General features: G+C 46.3%; 1 protein-coding gene across 7 annotated transcripts in view; it reads right to left on the bottom strand.

Moving 5' to 3' along the window:
• The window catches only part of DLG2 (discs large MAGUK scaffold protein 2), a 959,957-nt gene that overhangs the window by 26,704 nt on the left and 912,841 nt on the right, over positions 1-20,412 (bottom strand). For 6 of the 7 annotated variants that reach the window (XM_044442334.1, XM_044442335.1, XM_044442336.1 and 3 more), the window contains one exon: positions 6,386-6,485. In XM_044442334.1, the coding sequence (XP_044298269.1) occupies positions 6,386-6,485 (100 nt within the window). Of the gene's footprint in view, positions 1-3,895; positions 3,942-6,385; positions 6,486-20,412 lie in introns of all 7 variants that reach the window. The other variant, XM_044442340.1, reaches the window with a different exon arrangement.

The following is a 20,412-nucleotide window of genomic DNA, read 5'->3' as shown; positions in this document are numbered from 1 at the left end:
TCCATGGGAGCTACATTTCTAGATGGCTACAGGAGGAAGCCTTCACAAACACACACCCACACACCAGAAAGCATTTCCATTAAGGGGAAAAACTGTGAAGAACCTGTGAGTATTGGGTTTGGCTTGGATCGCACACACTTGCTTTGTTTAGAGAGTTACTTCTACTTTCTTGTCTACATTCAGTGTTTTCCATTGAGGAGAAATCCAGTACTGAGCAACTGAACCTCTCAGTTCCACAAGAGATAATGCACCCACCCTTCTAAAGGAGGCTGGGAAAGTCAACCATCAGGTGAGATAACTAATGCTCAGCAAGGCAGCATGCTCAAATAGCTGCACGAGATTCTGTGCAATGACATACATTCCTGCAACAAAAAGCTCATTCACGGCAATTGATGATGTAGCAGCAACAATGGTGTATGTTTTGTTTTGCCTGTATTAGCCTGTGACTAAGGAGAAGAATCAGCAAACTCTGAAGAAAGCAAACTGCAATTATGCATATTAAGAAGGTCATTGCTAGGCAACAGTGAGGCGGCAATAAGTACAAAATACCAATATAGTTAATGAAAGAGGCACAACTGGCAAGGGATGTATTGATACTATATAGATTTCTCTTGATTTCCAAATAATAATCAGTTTGAGGTGGCTTTGCCTAGGATGCCTCATCTGGAAATTATTATTCCCTCTATTTGTGAAATGCAGGGAGCAAGGGCCGATCCTTACGATGCACCATCCACGCTCAGGGCCAAGGTATCAACAGCTTTGGGGGAACCGTAATATATAAGGCAGCAAAAATGTTCTTTGGAAAAAGTCCTGAGGAGGGAGGGCTCCGACACAGCACAATGATAACTGGATATTTGACACAGAATATGAAGCATTCTGTTGGGAGTGGGGGCAATGGAATGGAGCTTCTTGAAGGAGGGCACACCTGGGTGGCTGGCTGGTGGCTGGAGCCCTGTACAGGAGCTCAAAAGGAATTCCTGTGCTCTGGGCCAAAATATGAATTGATCCACGTGGGCACAGGCAAAACCATTGTTAGGAATGAAGGAGGCAGTTGTTCTTGGCACGTCTCTGGGCCATGGTGACCCAGGCGCTTTGGCTGAGGAGGAAGGCTGGGAAGGGACACAGACACGGAGACGACGGCAGAAGAGCGTCCGTCAAGGCCGCAGTCTCCGGGTGTTCAGGTAGACCCTGAGATCTGCCAGCGTCTGCAAATGCTGGGAGGGGGCAGGGATGGGAGCCCAGGAGCCAGGCAAGCCTGGTAGGATCCTTGACCCCATGACACGGCGTCGGGGAGAAGGGCTATCCAGCTAGAGGGGCTAAGGGGCTTGCCCTGCAGAAGGGCATTCCCAGGGGATGGGGTCCAGGGGCACCCAAAAGGGGGGTTCTCAGAAGTAGTTTCTCATTGGGGTTCAGCGCACTGCTCTGTGTATGCTCAGAGCCTCTTTCTTTGCTGACTTTGCTGGATGCGTATTGGAAATAAAGTATTTTTGCCAAAGAAAGGTCTGTCGTTTGAAAAGACAGAAGGGGAAACCTAGCTCTTGACACCCACCAGCCGTGCCTGGTTTCAGACATGCTTGGCCCCTGCATTGTGGTTTTCAAACTTTGCCACGTTTCCTCATGGAACTTGCTTAGCATGGAGCCCCTGAACCTCTGCCATGGAATCCCAAAATGTTTCAGCAAATACTGGGGCCTGTTCCAAAGTAGCAGATTCATTCAGATTTGAAGATCAGGGCCCTGTCCTTTGTGAACTAAAAGTCAATTCTAGAAGACAAAATCTAACATTTCTGTATGGGAACACTTGGCAGTGGAAACAGAAGATCCGTCCTGGCAGGAAAGTTTGGCTGCCAGGACGGATCTCGGAACCCACAAAAAGCTTCCGAGGATCTCCACACTTCTGTCCAATTGGTGGTCTGAGAACCAGTGATCTGGAGGAAGAAAATGAGTAATTTATGGACTGATTCAGGGGAAAAATGTTCTTCAGGACCAAGCAGTTGTAGAAAGATCATTTACTTATTATATATTTGTTTTCTTTTGCAAGGCAGCAAACATGCTTATCTTCCACTGTTTTACAATGTTGTGGGGTAGGAGAGGCTGAGAATCAGACTGGTCCAAAGACACTCAGGGAGCTTCAGGGAAATAATTGGGAAATGGAACCAGAGTCCCACTTCAACCATCACTTTAACCATGGTGCCACCCTGAAAAGTTCCACAGAATATCGAATTTTGTCTCACCAGCCATAATTTCATCTGACTTTGTAACCTCTTCCCTGTTTGTTTTGTTGGGCTGTATCCAGTTATGTCCAAATGTGGAGATTTTCTTTGGAACACACCTAAGACACAACTGGATGTCTTGGCTCACTGAAGCTGAAGTGCATCAAAATCAGTCAGGAATTATCATCTTTTTGAAATGTCAGAGGTCCCCTGGCTTCTTCCATTAGGAGCAAAGTGCTAAGCTACAATCTGACAACAGACACCAAATGCATAAAAAGCAGTGGGAGAGGAGGAAAGAATGCGGTGAGTACAGAAGCAAAAGTATAAAATTATGTTGGACTTGATGTAATCTAGGCAAATCAAGCCAAAGGCCACCTTGGAACTGCTTTCCAAGCACTGATGCAAGTCTAAGTAGGCAGTTTTCAAGCTTTCTAAGTTCTGCGGCCCATCTTCCACGAAGATGTGCCGAGCAAGAGCTTCGCCAAGACTGCTGGCACAAGTTTTCCGGTTCATGTGGGCCATGGCTGGTCCAGTTGTCCTTCACCATGATCTCAGCAAGGGCCAAGGAAGTGCCTTAGAACATGCATGGCATTCCCTTGTGTCAGCACATTGCAAGAGAGGATGGGAACGGCGGCCGAGCCAAGAGCTGGTATGACCATCTGCGGGCTCTTGCCCATTATCCCAGAGAGAGCAGCAGGAGCAGCCATTTCTTCTTCTTGCTCATTTACTTCTCCTCTCCCTCAGCAGCGTGGCACAGAGGAGCTGGGTTCTCATGACTACTTTTCACCCATTCAGTACCATTGCTTTTTACCACATCTGGCCAGGAGTTGGCACCGATGGACCCTCCCAAAGTGCTGGAGCCATAGCAGCCAACCAGTAGTGCTAGGGTGGCCCCTTGTGAGTCACTCCAAAAGAGGACAGCAAGGGCACTCCGTCTGCATAAAATCAGCATTTGCTCCTTTAGATGTAGTGAAGCAAATTTAGAGATAAGGTAAAAAGAAATGCAGCACATCTTGCCATGGTTCCGTAGACTGACCAGGTGACCTCTGTGCCTTGTTCACTCTGCTGTCCAGGTGCTGCTAATGGGCAACTTCACGGCCCATCTTTTTCTTCTGATCTTTCTTTATCTTAAAATCAGACTTGGACTAGCCCACCTTTCAAATAGAGGGTTGTCTTCTATAGAATAGGACAGATGGCCACTTTAGGTTATGTTGTCCCTTATATAAGCCATGTACAGGCCAACTTTTTAGCAGCTTCTCCATCATTAGCACCCTTTAGTTGAGGATCACTGGAGAAACTTGTCAAGAAATCTAAGGTTCCTCAAAACAGCTTAAAAACCACTGGTATAAAAATAAACAGAAGTCATGAAAGGATCAAGAATGCATTATTAGGAAACAAAAGTGTTATTTACAGAATTAGACATATCCATTTCATATGCTGTATGCTATTAATACCATCATGCAGAACATAAAGAAATGAAAACTGTTTTTTCCAAGTGCATTCAAAGCTGGGGGAACAAAATTAAAATCTAATCTTGTGCATGCTAGGGATGGAAGGTCCCGGGAAAGGAACAAAAGCAAATAAAAACCAAACCAAACAAATCTATTTTCAAGAAAGAAAGAAAGAAAGAAAGAAAGAAAGAAAGAAAGGTAGGTAGGTTACAGTGACCATTCCTGGGAACTTACTCAGAGTCTTTGTTCCATAACCGTCGTCACCTAATCCGGGGAAGTCCTGCACGGGAGTCCCCAGAGAGAGCAATGAAAGAAAAGAACAGCCGCAGAAGACGAAGGAAGAAGTCAGTGGATTGGAAATGGATGCTCTACCATGACTGACCATGTAGATCACACAGTCTGGATTCCAGGTCTCTTTGCAAACAACTTTAGCCCCTCCAGTCCAAAGGCCACATGGACACCCATAAATCAGGCAAACTATTTTGGTTAAAGTGAGAAAGCACATGCAGTCTTCAGAAAGCTTTAGAAAGCGGCCCGAGTGAGGATACCTCGACTAGAAAACAAGGTGGCAGTTAGGAAGAGAGCTGGGAAGTGGTGTCCAAAGCCACACGTGACAACCTTGGAACGGCATCTGCTTTCGGCCATCATGTTGGCTGGCCTGGGCTAGAAGCAATTCATGAACACAGTTGCCTTTTTTTAAGGTTGTGCACATGTGATGGTTTGATGGGTATTCATAATCCTGTTACAAGTATTTAGCAGAATAAAAGAATAACCAGCACAAATTAGACACTATTTTATGCTACCCACGGACTCACCATTAGCACAATGGGAAGCTAGGAGTTCCTAAGGGAACCGATAATGAGCAGAAACTCTGGTATCCGGAACCATGTAGGGCAGTGGAGCCCCTGCTCTCATTTTTGCTGGTTTCCAGGCTTGCTGTAGGCACGGGCAGTGCCAGTTCCCCTGGTCCTAATGGTGGGTGGGATCAGCACAGAGGGTTAAGAAGAGCAGCTGCAGGACTGAGCGTCGCCCACAAGCTTAAATCAGCCTGGCTTCGTGCGTGAGTGAGAGTTGGAAGTTAAACATATCGGAGAGACATGTTTCCAAACATGCTGAAAATTCTGCCCCATTTTTATCCTTCGCTAGGGACACTGGGCCTTTTATTTAATTATTTCAATAAAGGCCGCGCCCGCTGGCACCAGAACAGCAGAGTGAGCAAAACGGTAGCGATGGGAGTTTGTGTGGCTTAACCCCGAGATGCCTTCTCTTCCACTGCCGTGCCTTTAATCCGAATCTCCCTGCTTATTGACATGGCACTGGGAGCTCCTGCCACACCATTCTGCCGGCTCTGGATTTTCACGCCTGCCGAATCAGTGCAATGGGTGGATCGCATCCACGTGTCATTTTAGCTGCTAGAACAAGCGTGTGGAACTTCTTTCAGCACGAAGGCTGATTGCCCTTTTGCAGTGGGGAGGGCAGGTCCAAAGGCCAAAGGAGGTGGGGGACAAAGGCCTGGGGAGAGGGGCAAACCCCAAATATAGAAACATATTTAAAGCGTCCGTAGATGCTAAGTCAGAGGGATGGAACATGATCTTCTAGAATGTATTTTAATTTTATGTATTCTTGTATTTTAATTTTATGTATTTTAATTTTATGTATTCTTGTATTTTAATTTTATGTATTTTAATTTTATGTATTCTTGTATTTTAATTTTATGTTGTGAGCTGCCCCGAGGCATTGGCGAAGGGGGCGGCATAGAAATGTTTTAATAAATAAATAAAATAAAATGAGGAAAACAACTGCAAAGCCTGAGGAAGTGCAAACTGGATGGGGCCAGCCCAGGTGTGCGCAGCCCTCTGGGAAATGTTGAAAAGTCAGACAGGTGAACCAGCTTCGGCAGCTGGGTCTGAGGTTCTGGAAAGTGACCTGCAGTCTCTCAACTTCAGGGAATCATAGAATATTAGAGCTGGAAGGGGCCATGAAGGCCATCGAGTCCAAGCCCCTGCTGTTGCAGGAGACCAAGTCACACCATCCCACTCAGATGGCTGTCCAGTTTCTCCTTGAATGTCTCCAGTGTGGGAGAGCCCACCGCCTCTCCAGGCAGCTGGTTCCACTGACAATGAGGAACCTTTTTCTGATGCCCAGCCTGAATCTAGGTTGCCACAACTTGAACTGGTTATTCCGTGTCCTGCACTCTGGCATCAGCAAGAAGAGATCTTGACCTTCCTCTTTCTGACAGCCTTTGAGGTAGTTATAGAGGGATATCAAGGGTCTTCCAACTTCATAGCTTCAACTGTCCACGTGAGAAAAGAATGACAGCGATAGAGTTTTGGTTGGAAACTTATTAGCAGAATCAACGGTGAGTGACCAACTATCCATGAGAAGCCAAACAAGTGATCACAACCATCAAAATTACGTTTGGATATCAGCGTCTTTCTCCTTAACCAAAATTTTAATTGGGTCCATTTCAGCAACAGTTAGTGGGGCTGGTGTATACTTAAAAAACAGCACTGAGATTTCTTAAATCAGCAATTACAGTTTTCGTTTCAGTCCCAAGGAATCCAGACTGCCATCATACATTGATCACAGTAGTAATGCCTCACTTGTCCTGCCTCTGATTTTTGTTTGCCTAGGTGTGCGTGTGCGTGTGTGTGGGGGAGTCATCCGTCTCACGCATGTCACTCATGTGTTGCACCAGGGCATCATCTCTAAGCATTTACTTACGTTCTGGGTCACTCGTGTCCTGCTCACTCAGCTCCTTGTTCTTGTAGAAGGGGAATTTTCGTGAAAAGATGAGGTTCTTTTTACGCTTGTCATTGAATGACTGTGAAGGAGAAAAGGCACGGGGCAAAAACAAGGACGTCTAATTGTTGTCACACTCATGCTGACAAAGCAACTAGTTTGTAAAAGTGGAAAACAACTCTAGTGACTTAGTCCAATTTTTAAAGAAAGCTAGAGAAATTCATAAAGAAAGCAAACCGTTAAAAAAAAAGAAGACCTGAAGATTTGGTGGAGTTTAAGATGACCTCCATTTAGAGCTGCAATCTTGATTCATCAGTTAAGGCTGAATTTCGGAGTGCACTCAGCTGGAAGCAAGCCCCAAGAAAAACAATGGGACTTTCTTCAAAGCAAGCACATGCAGGGTTGTACTATCAATTACCCCGTTAATTGTGTAATTCACCAGAAAAATAAGGCTGATTAGTTTGGCAGTAGACGGTCTTGATTTGAAACACACCGACACATTAAAGCCCTATTAGTACAGTCCAAGAACATGTGTGAGCATAAAGAGTGAAAGGGGTGCAGAGCTAACTCTCTTCCCGGACCCCAAATCCCCATTTCTGCTTGCTCCACCTTGTTCCTTCCACATCCAGCCAAATGCACTAGGAATGCCCCTTCAGATCTTCTTTTGCACTGCAGGGAGTGCTGGGATGGAGACAGCTGGGGCACAGATGTTGGGGGCAGGACGGACCATGTACACCCCCACACTGTATGTCCAGGCACATTCTGTGAGCACATGAACAGGGCTGTAGGAAGTGCACAGAAGAGAAAGAAGAAAAGTCACGGGAGACGATGAGCACTATTTAAAACAGGGCTGGGAAGCTTTGGACCCTCCAAATACTGCTGAACAGTTCCCTTCCTCATTGGCCAGGCAGGCTGGGGCTGATGGAAGTTGTGGTTCAATGGTATCCCATGGGTTTTCCATCCCTGATTTAAATGGGGTGCTTCTTTCCCTTGGAGGAAGGCGGCCTCTCCCAGGATGGGTCTCCCTTGCAAGACACAGGCGTTTGCATAGTTAAAACAAAGAACCAACACTTCCTTCCTTCAGGACTGCTTTTTTTTTTTACTCATAAGCAAATTCATAAGCATGTAATTAATTAATAAATTAATTAATCAAGTATAACTCACGTGATTATGAATTATACAATTCCTTTAAAAATCGGGCGATTGTTCAAAAAGAGGGACAAAAACACTTATTCTGTATCATGTGCCAAACCATTTCTCTTGCTTAAATTGGAAAGAAAAAATACTCTGAATGTGGTTTGAATTTGCTAATTGTGATTTGGCCTAAAATTTACAATCCCAATCTAGTAAAGGCCTTGTAGGACAATGCTGGTGCTCATACCGGATTTCCAATTCACAAGGATTCAATTACTTGTGTCACAAAAGTTTCATGCCACTTTTACATTCCAAGCATATTTAAATTTTAGTAACAAAAAACAAAAGGGGAAATAATATTGATGGAAACCTATATATGTCTTGTTAGGGCTGCAGTGTTTGAGTTTGAAACATTAGGACATGCATGCAAAGAGCAGAGCACAAATCATGCAGGCACAGACCGAAAGCAGTTGCCACAAGAAAGACATAAAGGGGTTCAAAGCTAATTTGGTAGTGAATGGCAGTGAGAATTAGCATGCAAATAAGATCAATTGAATGAACTATAGCCTCAAATGGAAATTAAGTGTGCTTTTCCTTCTCTTTATTTGGGTGATCTCTTCCCCCATTAAACATTGTCCTTTGATTCTCATTAGGCCCACATTCCGTTTTTAAAACTGTAACTTATCTGGCATAATTTTATTGCAGTTTATCTTTCAAATATACAAAAGAGAACAAGTCTAAAATATCTGGTGGAATGTCTTTTTCTTTTATGAACTCGAGAGGTTATCAAATGGCTGCACAAATATGCTCAAGCTTGCTGAGACATCATAACAAATCCATCATATCATGCCGGGCTGTAATTTGCACTTTCCCGCCCTCTGCTTTCCAAAATCTGCAGTCAAAACATCAGAATGGTGCATTTCAAACAGAAGTGCTTGAAAGTTCTTCGACTGTGTACAGAACAGAAAATGCCTGATTCTCTAGATTCTCGACAGCAGCAGTTCCTCAGATGGCCTAGATCAAATGCCTCTTGGCCTCCTTTGGAGAACCCATGAGATGTGACTCTGTAATTGCCGCACCTAGAACATTTGGCACATGGGTGTCTTTTTCCAAGAGAGAAGGATATCTGTGATCCTGACATTCAGATTGGTAAAGATGGTCTACTGCAGGGGTGTCAAAATATGGAGGGGAGACTCAATTCCTGATAGGCTCCGTGGTCTGGGAAAGCGTCATACCATCGCATTACCATCTGCACAGGATCCCGGGGCTTGTTTGACACCTTGATCTGGGTCTCCAGAACGACTTGTGAATGTCATTTATGCACCCATATCAGGGGAACAGAACCAGTTTGGGGTGGTTCTGAACCATCTGAGACTGGAGATACCAGTGATGGGTGCCTTATGGAGGGCTTTTTTCAGGACTTAGCACTAAGACCTGCTTCTGGAGTAATTCCTTGAGATTCTACCTGGTACAGCAGATCCATCCAGCAAGCTGCAAATTCTAGACCCCTGATTATATGGATAGAACAGTAGTTGCATTTGTTGCTTCTTTAGTGACATGGACAACCTGGGGCCAAACTTTTAGCGTACAATTAAAGCTCTCTGTTCAATGATTGACCCCAAGTGCATTAAACCTAGGGAGAGGGGAGGTACTGCATCCCACAGCCCTTGCCCTGCTGCTGGAATTCCTCACTGACTCTGCCCAACTGACCTGAAAGGGGAGGATTGGCTTTCCTAAACTGGTGAAATGCCCATGCGCCCTTTTCCTGCCATCCTGCTTATGGGCGTTAAGTGTGTGTGGGGCAGCTGGGGGTCTGGGATCTCCGGGGCAAGTCCAGCCATTTCCAGGCTATGCCTCCTTCGGAATATTTTGTTACGCATTGAGGAAGGGCTGAAAAGAGCTTTAACAACTGGCTTATCAATAAAAATCTGAGCAAGCCCATTAAAAAGCAGAGTTTCAGGAAGCTCTCTGCCTCAGAAATAATTTTTAACCATCTGTGCAGCTGTGTCCAATTCCTGATGGCCAATTCACACATGCAAGTCATCACTGGCTGTCATGGTCCCTGTTATAAGTTTGCAGGTTGGGGCAGTTTGGATAAATTTCACAGATGTATATGTCAGTGATAAACCTCTGTTCAGGAACAATTTGGCTTGGGAACAGCTGATGCTCTACCTTGGTGATAGGTGGAAACAAATACATAAATAGGGTTGTTATATATAGCAAACAGGAAAAAAATGCCCCAAGTCACTCTCAAGTCACTCTGCAGGCTGGACATGCACATGGTGGGCATGTCATGAATGGAGCCGGCTGGAGCCAGGGGTCAGACTAGATGGCCCAGGATGCCCCTTCTGACTCACTCTATGTTTCTATTTTTCTGTCCTCTTCCTTTTCTTCATGCTGGCACTGGATGCTAGTTTAACCACAGTACTGACCTGCTGCAATCAATGGGATTTCAGCTAGTCATGACTCTATGAGAGCTCACTGGATCTCAAAAGGTCTATGTTAAGTATGACTTAAGTCTGATCCAACCTAACTAGGCATGATTTGCTTTTCCTTATATTCTATAAATGCAACATAGAGGGCCTTCCTGCTATGACTGAAAGGGTTACAAGAGGGTCTGAATCTTGCATTTTGAAAGGCAAAGAATTTTGCATTTTAACACCCCTACAGGCCAAATGGCTCTTTAACTCCTTCCTCCCCAGCATGATCAGAGAGAGAGGGTTTTTGACAGACGTGAGGGACCCAAGATCTGGACTGAGCCAGCAGTGAAAGGAGAGTTTTTGTTTTAACTCTTCCTGTTTGGGCTCTTTCTCCCAGTTGAAACCTCTCTGCCAGTCTGCTATTAGTTCCCCTGGGGGAAAATGCAAGGATAATATCAGTACATGTCTTTTTTTTAAAAAAATGTTCTCTATCAAGTGGGTCACCTCTCAGGACAGTGGAGAAAAAGGCCTTCCATACATATGCCAGTGAATATTCTTCAGTGTTTATTCCACCCAATTTATGGAGGCAGTATCTCAGGCAGTTCACATTCTGAATGGATGGTTTTAAATGAAGCTAACACTTCGGGTTACAAACATTTCTTGCCATTTATCTTTCCAAGTTAACAAGGGTAGTGGGAGTGCCCAGTGGAGATGAATGCACCTTGGCTGCTCTTTTGGGGATCCAAACTTGCTTTCCCATTCAAATGCAGGAAATAAGTTTATAAGGATCCACCCTAGATTTTGTCTCTAGAAAATAAAGGAAAATCAACAGCTTGTGCAGTGCTGCATGGAGCAGGTGGAAGAGTAAATGTCTGTTGTATGTTGGCATAAAGAGCCACATTTGAGACAGTCTGGAATTTGCGCACACAAGACGATGGGTTGGATCCAGAAGTAGGCATGCTCAGAGTATATCCATCAAAATGAAGGGAATTTTAGCTAGTCATGCCTAAAATAGATCTATTGATTTCCAAAGGCTTACTCTAAGCATGACTTCCATCAGGATCTAACCCAGCCAGGGATGATCCCTTTTTCCTTATATTCTGAAAATGTTCATTCCCCAGTGCCTTGTTTTGTCTGGCTTAAAATGTCTATTTAGAATCTCATCTCTTTCACATTGTGGCAGACATCGCAATCAACACGACACCATCCTCATCAACCTTCTTTAACCTTTGTACAGTATTTTTGGCACGCGAAGCCTTATTTAGATGTCATCATTCCAGCCACCTTGAAAAGTAAGTCAGTGTTATTATCATTCCTTCTGGTTCCAAGGGACAGAGGTAAGCACTGATCGTTATGTAGCCAAGAAAGCAAGCAACGGGCAGGTCTGCGTACTTCAGTGTAGTTTAGTGCTGTTCAGTTAACCATAATGAACTATGAGAGGAGACACAGAAATAGCTACGCATTATTGGACAGCTGCTAAAGAGGTTTACAATTCATATGTTCAACACAAGAGGAAAAACAGATGCTTGTGCCACCAACATGTGAGACACGGTTCTATCTGAGCGTGGACCCTCCTCCAATGGAATCCCATTTTAAGGGCCTATTACTTAACATTGCAATATTGTAATTGTGCAAATTGTCTAAAAATAAAATGCACATTTTAGATGCATGAAACCTAGGGATGGTGGGGGGTTGTTAGTTTTTAAAAACACATTTTTTTCTATATGGAGTAGTGGTTCGAGTACTGAACTGGGACCTACAAGGTCTGGGACTGAATCCCCACTTGACTATGAAGCTCTCTGGGCGACTTCAGGCCAGTCACTAACTCTCACCTTACCCTACCTCACAGGGTTGTTGCGAGGATGTAATATAATAAATTAATAAATGAATAACACACATGTGTACAAAATCCATCCTCACATTCTGATTCCAGATGTTTTGCTGGAATTCAGCTGGAGTGAAGCCATCGAAATGCCAGAATCCTGAAACAGTGACAGAGGGGAAAGATGCATGGGAATGTCCATTGAAAACACGGCTCTTGGAAGTGTGGAAATGCGTGGAAATGCCCTGCCCTTGCACTACAGAGGCTTGGATGAATTTAGCCTCTGAGCTTTGCTTTCGTCCCCTGCGTGGCTGGCTGCCACCATGACACTGGAATACTTTCCAGGATTGTAGTGAAGTTGTTACCCTTAAGCTCCTAGATAAGATCTCATCCATAGCCTCCTACACTGTGGTTCTTCTTAAATGGTGAAGTCAGAAATTCAGTTTGCATTGATGCTATTGAATGAAATGGAAACGTGTGTTAGGAGAAGATAAAGCTCAATGGATCCCTGGGGTGCATCTTATTAGCATCCCTTTTGGCTCCTGCTGCCATATTGTACAGGTTTATGAAATGATGCATAGTCTGAAAAGGGTAGAGAGAAAGAATTGCTTCATCCTCACCCATAATGAAGGATCTTGGTGAGGGAAGCGAGAACATCTCTGAGCCCAGAGGCTGATAAGCGGCTCTTCCTGTACGTGTGGCTGGGGAATCAGCTTCATGCTTGAGAAATCTTTTGGGCATCTGTCCCTGCTCATCCTGCCAAGCCATCAAAGGCGAAGAGCCTCTTCCTGCTGGTCCCCCTCTCTGACCATCCGAGGATGCTGTTCAAGGGAGGCGTCTTAACACCATCCCTCCACACGCTGCATTTGCCTTTCAGGGTTTAGCATGAGCTTGCAAGGCTTTAACCATTGAATTGAACTTGAAAATAGAATTAATTTTATTTTATTAGACAGGAACAGACTTTATAGGAGAGACTGAGGGAGCTGAGTCTTTTCAGCCTTGAGAGGAGGAGACTCAGAGGAGACCTGTTAGTGACATACAGGTATATGAGGGTGCCACACAGAGGTGGGTCGTGACCTTCTTTCCCCTGCAGTGGAGGGCAGGATGTGTTCCAATGGAGCAAAGCTCAGGGAACCAAGACTTGGGATGGATGCCAGGAAGTACTTCCTGACGGTTAGGACCCAGAGGGTATGGAATGGGCTTCCATGGGAGGAGGTTGAGGCCCCATCGGTGCGGGTGTTTAAGGATAGGCTGGACATGCACATGGGAGGCATGTCATGAGAGGAGCTGGCTGGAACCGGGGGTCAGACTAGATGGCCCGGGAGGCCCCTTCTGACTCGCTCTGTTTCTATGTTCATAACAAGTGAGCCTTAGATCAAATCAAGTCAGAACTTGTCCTGGAAGCAAACAATGATGAAACTGAAGCTGTAGTACTTGCAAGACTTCCTGGAGAAGACAGTCATGCCAGAGAAAGTCAAAGGCAGAAGAAGAGGAGGAGGAAGACCAACTAGGAGAAAGACTGACTGCAGAAAGAAAGCCTACAAGAGCTTGTGCCTACAAGAGCTGAGCAGGACTTTTTGGAGGGCCTTCACTCATAGGGCTGCCATAAGCCAGAGATGACTCACATCACAGTCACAGGCAAACACAGACCTTGACTGCGTTCCCTTGCTCACTATTCACAGTGCATAAATGAGCCTCTTTCTCTGTGGACCTGAGATGTCCTTGATGACACATCCCTGGGGAGATTCTCCTCCCACACCAGCTAGCCTGCTTGAGTCACCTTCCCAGGCTTTGTGGGAAGCTCCCATCACGTCTGAGTAAAGGCGTCTCATCTTGGGGAAGGCACCCAGCCTAGTTCACTTGAGAATCACGGTGGTGCAGCTGTCACAATCAAGAGGACGCATGGCCCGCAAGTCTACTTCAAAAAGATTGGCACTAGAACGGGTCTCACACAGTCTTCACATCAAGTCTTCACTTGATGCACAATTTACATACAAATGTTGCTGCCACAAGCTGTAGGGAGAGCCACCAAGTCTGATGGTGTTAGAGCAGGCCCAAGGACTACCTGGCAATCCCTAAAGGGGCAGACTAGGAGCTCCAAGCGTGCTGGAGCTGGCTCATGGGCCTGTGGGTCAAGATCCGTTTTAAAGAGCCTGAGGCTGCTCATAGAGAATGGGTTTATTGATGGGCTAAGCTGTGTTAACTAAACGGGCATAGATAACATACCTCTGAAAGCCAGATGCTGAGGACAGACATCAAGGGAGTGCTGTCACTTCCACATCCAGCTTCTGGGTTTCCTGATAGGCAATTCTTGGAAGCAGAATGCTGGGTGAGACAGGTGCCTTCCTATAACATCTTACGTCTCAGCAATACTTCTAATTTTTGTAGGAAGTAGAGCATTAGTTTTTTTTCTCCAAAAACCACATGCTACAGTGAGATCTTATAAAGTCTATAGAGTTGAGGAAGGGTAGGAGAAGCAGAAGATTTCAGTCCTGATGAAGGAACTAGCAACCTGGTGCCCTCCAGAGCTTTGGGGCTAGAACTCCCTTAACTCTAGACCATGCCAGTGTGGGCTGATAAGAGTTATAGTGAAAACTGAAAAACACCTGCAGAAGCACCAGCTTGCCTACCTCTCTCCTGGATTAAAAAAGAGCTCATAATTGTACTTTGCTTAGGCCTTGGGCATAGTCCAAAGAATGCTGCCTGGTCCATCTACAGGTCAAATGTTCTTTGGAGATGAAGGGCAGAATCTAAGAGGCTGCTTCTGCCCCCACCGACTCGGTTCTGCCCAGCCGATTTCCTTCCACAAATGTGAATCTTAAGGGTGGTTGAGCACCTGCGAGTGGAGACCTTTAAACAAGCAGAAACACTTGATTATGCTTGGTTTGGATTACTCCAGGAATGCTAAGTCACCACTGTGTGAGCACTAGTTTCCATTTGTGAAACACGAGTGCTGGCGTGGAAATGAATTAGCCATGTGGAAGATCCTCATTTGATTGTGCCTGAATAGGAAGAAGCCATATTAAGGCACATTTTCCAGGAAGGGTACCTTTGTCCGGGGGAAAAAAATAAAAAGTGAAAAAGAAAAGCGTTGTGTACCTAAAATCTTGGACTTCAATCTTCCTCAAAACATGGTGCAGTGAGGCTTCCTCCTGAGTAAACATGCACAGGATTCTGCTATAACAGATTGTGTGTGCATGTGCAAGATTATACTGTATATATCATTGCGTTTCATAGTAGCAATCATGATAATAATTGCTATTCAAATCTAAGGGGATTTAAGAATGCACAAGATGCATTTGAAGCACACCCACCCCAGGGAGTTGTCCAACTGACTCGTATTCGAACTCCAGCTGAGGCACATCAGACGCAGACGTGTTCACAGACTCTCCTCCTTTGTTCCTACACTGCTTTCCTCCACTCATTTTTTCCGGCAGGCAGAATGCATTTCCTTTTGTTTCTTGTCACTTCCAATTTTCTTTATTCACAACACTACTCTCCTTGGCTTCAGCGTCTGACAGGAAGATGCGAACATGCTGGAAAATATATTGATCCTGGAGGGCGGATGTGGGGGAGTGGATCTTCTGAGAAAAAGCCTCTCTTTACAATGTGAAAGTCACTTTGAGCTGACAGATTCAATGGGACAATTGTGTAACCAGAAGTAACCACTTTTTCCCCAAGCCGTGCTATCCTTTTCCGTGCAGAAGCCCACAAAAGGTGCCAACTGAAGCTCTGCAGAAGTACGGCAAGCTCCCTGGACAGAGTTGGGCCAGAAGTGAGTTCCAGCAGTGACCTGGTGCCAACCGATGGTTTATGGGTACATCAACCTTCCCAAAGCTGGTATCTTTCAAACATGTTGGCCTTTCATTGTTTGCAGCCAGCATGACCAAAGCTCCACTGGCTAGTCCGGTATTTTAGGGGGCTGCCTGAAGAAGAGAAGATTAACAACCATCATTTGAAACCCTCCTCCATGTTCCTCCTCCAAGGAAGGTTCGGGGAGGATGACAAGATGGCCTTCTTGCAATCGGCTCTCTGATTAGCGAAAGCATTTCCCAGTGCAACCAGCTCGTCACCAATGCTGTCATCTTTTCGGTGCCAAGTTAAGATCTTCCTCTACTCCTAGGCAACTTTCCACACATGATAAAAGTTTTGGAGGAGTCGTGGTCACCCATCTGATTTGCTTCAAAAGGAGGAGGCCATCAATAGCCACTAGTTACGATGGCTACAAGTTATTTCCAGTATCAGAAACAGCGTTCCCGTATAGCAGGTGCTGGGAAACATGAGCCGAGGGGTGTTACTGTTCTCATGTCTTAGGGGCAGGATCCCCGTGGGCAGTTGGATGGTCACTGTCTGAACCGGACCAGGTCTGATCCAAGAAGGCACTTCTGAAGTTCATATATTTATATAAATCATGTTAATAATGTTTACAAAATCTTTTAGTGAGTTTTTAAGATAATCATACACTATTTTCCTTTCCTAGATGTTCTTAACACTCTTTGCTATTTGTGTATTTTTGGGGTTTAAATATTATTTTCTGTTTGATTGTATTGGACCCTCTACTGTGATAATCTGGGGAATGGTTCACTTTCTGACTTGCTGGAGGAAATCCACATTTTCCAGTCAATGGCACAACATTTCTAAAGTATTCACTGAGCAGTCACAAGAGGTTGCACACAAGATGCCTCTGTACTTTTGGGATTTGCAGGTCGGACGCCAACCTATTATTTAGAAATGAAATACTTTCTTGAGTTCTCTCCCCTGCCCACCCACCCTGTGTCCGCTCAAGCATTTAGAAAACATAGCCCAGAAAATACGAGTTTACTCAGCAGGAGTTTCACGTGAGATCCTCAGAAACCCGAGGAACCCATGTGTAGTGGAAGTTTTGATTGTCCAGGGGAATTCTACCCCTGGAAGACTGTATATAAGGAATATGTTTCTAGCAGCAAGCCGGCTTGGAAGCTTATGGACCAGGAACACCTGATTTAAATACTAAGTGTTGTTGTTGACAACAGGATGACGTTCAATGCAGGTAAGTGCAAGGTCTTGCACTTGGGGCATAGGAATGGGTGTCATAAGTACCGGTTGGGGGGACAAGTGGCTGGAGAGCAGCACTTGTGAAAGGGACCTCGGGGTGCTGGCTGACTGCAGGCTGAATAAGAGTCGGCAGTGTGATGCGGTGGTCAAGAGGGCGAACGCCACCCTTGGTTGCATAGCCAGAAGTGTGGCTTCTAGCTCGAGAGAGGTATTACTACCACTCTGTAAGACTCTTGTGTGCCTGCAACTGGAGTACTGTGTTCAGTTCTGGGCACCTCATTACAGGAGGGATAAAAAACAAGCTTGGAATTGGTGTGGTGAAGGGACACAAGGATGGTTGCTGGTTTGTAGTGTAAGCCATATGAGGAGAGACTGAGGGAACTGGGTCTTTCAGCCTTGAGAGGAGAAGACTCAGAGGGACTTGTTAGTGACATACAGGTATGCGAGGGGGTGCCATGCAGAAGTGGGTCATTATCTTTTTTCTCCTGCAGTGGAGGGCAGAATGCTTTCCAATGGAGCAATGCTCAGGGGACCAAGATTCAAGGTGGGTGCCAGGAAGTACTTCATGACGGTTAGGACTCCTAGGGTATGGAATGAGCTTCCACAGGAGGTTGTTGAGGCCCCCTTGGGAGGGTGTTCAAGGATAGGCTGGACATGCACATGGTGGGCATGTCGTGAGTGGAGCTGGCTGGAGCCAGGGGTCAGACTAGATGGCCCAGGAGGTCCCTTCTGACTCACTCTGTTTCTATGTTTCTATGTTGTCCAACTGATTGGGAGAACAACATGTTGGGGAAGCTGCCTTCCAACTAATTCCCCATCTAATGAAGCTTGCTGAAAAACAGATCTCTCCAAGATCCATCAGCTACCTGAGGCTTTTTACCTGGGGATATCAGAGACTAAACCTGGGATCTTTTACATGCTAAGAATGTGCTCCTTCATGTGGCCATTGTGCTGTAGCAGTTTGAGTGTTAAACTGGGACTCGGGCAATCTGGGTTCTAGTCCCCACTCAGCCATGAAACTTGCTAGGTGACCTTGGGCCACCATGGTCTCTCAGCTTAACCAACCTCACAGTGTTCTTGTGGTGAGACTAAAATAGAGAGGAGGAGGACCTTGTAAGCGGCTTTGGGTTCCTTGCAAGTGGAAGAAAGGCGGGGTATAAATGCAGAGCAGCAGCGGCAACAACAAAAGCTGTAGGCAACCTATTCTAGATGTGGATTCCTAACCTGTTGCCCGCACAACAGCCGTCTGGCTGAGTCGTGGCAACGGATGCATTTCCTTGCTGCCTGCTTTGGTCACAGTCTCATAGAGTTGGGAGGGACCTTGGAGAGCTTCCCATTCAAGGCATCAATGCAGGATGCTGCTGTAGCTTCCCTGGCAGCTGACCACTCATGGGAGAGCCCTTTTCTCTGTTGGTGGAGCAAAAGGACAACCGTATGATGCTGCCCTGTGGGCATGAGGCCATCGGTCCACCTCCCACAGCGCTGTGTGCATGGGCTGAAGGTCACTGCCCAGTGTGCCAGGTCTCCTGACACAGACCACCCAAGACCCCTCTTGATCTGGAGATGCCTGGATTGAGGGTTTTCTGCACACTAAGTAGCCACTTTCCTCTTGACCTGTGACCTCTTTCCTAATCTTCTCCAAACACTAGCAATGACATTGCTCTCTTGCTCCTAAAGAAACAAACAGGGCACATCACAAGAGTTCCTAGCACTCTTCCTAACACTTGCGTGAAGAAGCCAAACAAAAATGCCCAGCAGGGCAGCTAGCAAAACAATACTACTAAGCCCAAATGACAACGGTGGTGGAGACTCCAAGAGGTTCTAGATGCAGGCAGCATCTCCACCACCTTTGCAAAGACCACCCACAGCCAATGGTGGCTGAGCAATCCATGCTGCTTCATTTGATTTCAACCTCTGCACTGCTTAGAAACACACCCCAACTGGGATCTTACACATTCGAATATTTGACATTTCCATTATTCTTCACTAGCTACCGAATGCCCCCACCCTTTTTAAAGTAGCTTAATTTAGAACGTGGGGAATGCTCCTTCATGCAAACACACGTGACTCATGCTTAAGGAAGGGTGTTGCAATCATTATGATTGTAGCATTGGGAGTTGCAGGGGCTGACTGGGCTGAGGAGGAGCCATCCGGTGCCCACTGAATCCAAAACATTGGAGCATTCCGTTCTCAGAAGCAACACCCTGCTGCACGCTGAAGATAGGGTGGGAGGAACGGGAGAGGCAGGGTTTGCCTCTATTCCTGCCATACAGGGCTTGGAACTATCAGGTCCAGTGGATCCATGGCCTCTGTCCTCAGCCACTGGTGCACGCCCAGTGCTCACGGTGATGTGGACAGTGGTGTGCACCCAAAACCCAGTCATTTGGGCACATGAATAGAGGCCAGGATAGAGGTTTCTGAGCTGGCTGGGGAAGATGCATGGCCCATGCAGGGCATCTCCTCCTCTGAAGCTGGAGCTCTGCCCAGAGGAGAAGTCCTGCTTCCTGTTGCTCCTGGGATGCTATGAAGGATTTGTGTTTGGATCACGCTCCAATGTTACTTCAAATCGCCACGAATGATGGCTGAGAGGTTGGGCCAACTGCACAGAGAGGTGTGAACTGTGTTGCTGGAGCAGATTTGCAGGACTGGCAGGATGCAGAGGGCGCTGGATGCTTGTTGATGTTTCAGAGCACTGAGGGCACGGGAAACAGGATGCTGGGCAGATGCACCAGAACCCAGGCCAGTAGGGCCAGGATGATGCAATTCTAGAGCTCAGTAACCAGTCCAGTCACAAGTCCAAGTCATGATCCCAAGCAGGACAAGGTCAGAACCAGGAGGTGGTTGTAGAGGAAGGCAGGAACAGCAAGGCAATGCAGCAGAAACAGGCTACAGCAGACTGAAACCAGTGTTGCTGAGACAGCTTCTGGAGGGAAGAGCTTGCTTTTCCCCCAGGGCTCCCAGGTGGTGCTCACGGAGGCCCTGGCAGCTGCAGCAGAGCCTGTGACTAATCCTACAACTCCCAGGCCCAGTATTCTGGTGCCAGGCCAGCAGATGGAACCCTGAAGCTGCCCGGAGGAACACGGAAGGAACACAAGACCTGCAGACATTGTGGCCACTGCTTTCTAGGGTTGCTGGTCAGAATCCTTCCTGGCACTACCTGGAGCCACCAGAGATTGCAACTGCCTGGAAAACAGGAGCTTTGCCACTGTGCTATGCCTCACCCCACTTGGCCCCGCACAATTCTTGGAGAAACACATTGAGCACAGTGCTTTCTGAAGCCTTGCAAAACATCCCATGGTGTGCCCCCATGCTGGAAAAATTGCTCCCATCCTGCCTCAGAACATTGCAATTCTTACAGTGTATCTGCACGGCTTGCGTCACCAGCTGAAAAGAAAGCAAAGGCAGACTTACGTCTCTTTTGGCCTGCTCAGAGCAAGGCACCTGCTGTGTGGGCACCTCACCTCCCTTCCAAACCATCTCCACGCAGACCCACCTTCCTGCTCCCTAAAGTGTCGATCAATGGCCATAATTAGACATGGGGAGGCTGCTAGACAGACCTTGGAGGTGACCTGGTAAGGCGAGTCTTTTGAAAAGCCACA

Source organism: Varanus komodoensis, unplaced genomic scaffold (genome assembly GCF_004798865.1).
Source record: "Varanus komodoensis strain SLA01 unplaced genomic scaffold, ASM479886v1 scaffold4, whole genome shotgun sequence".
NCBI classification, from domain to species: Eukaryota; Metazoa; Chordata; class Lepidosauria; order Squamata; family Varanidae; genus Varanus; species Varanus komodoensis.
This window is presented reverse-complemented; position numbering and strand designations above follow the sequence as displayed.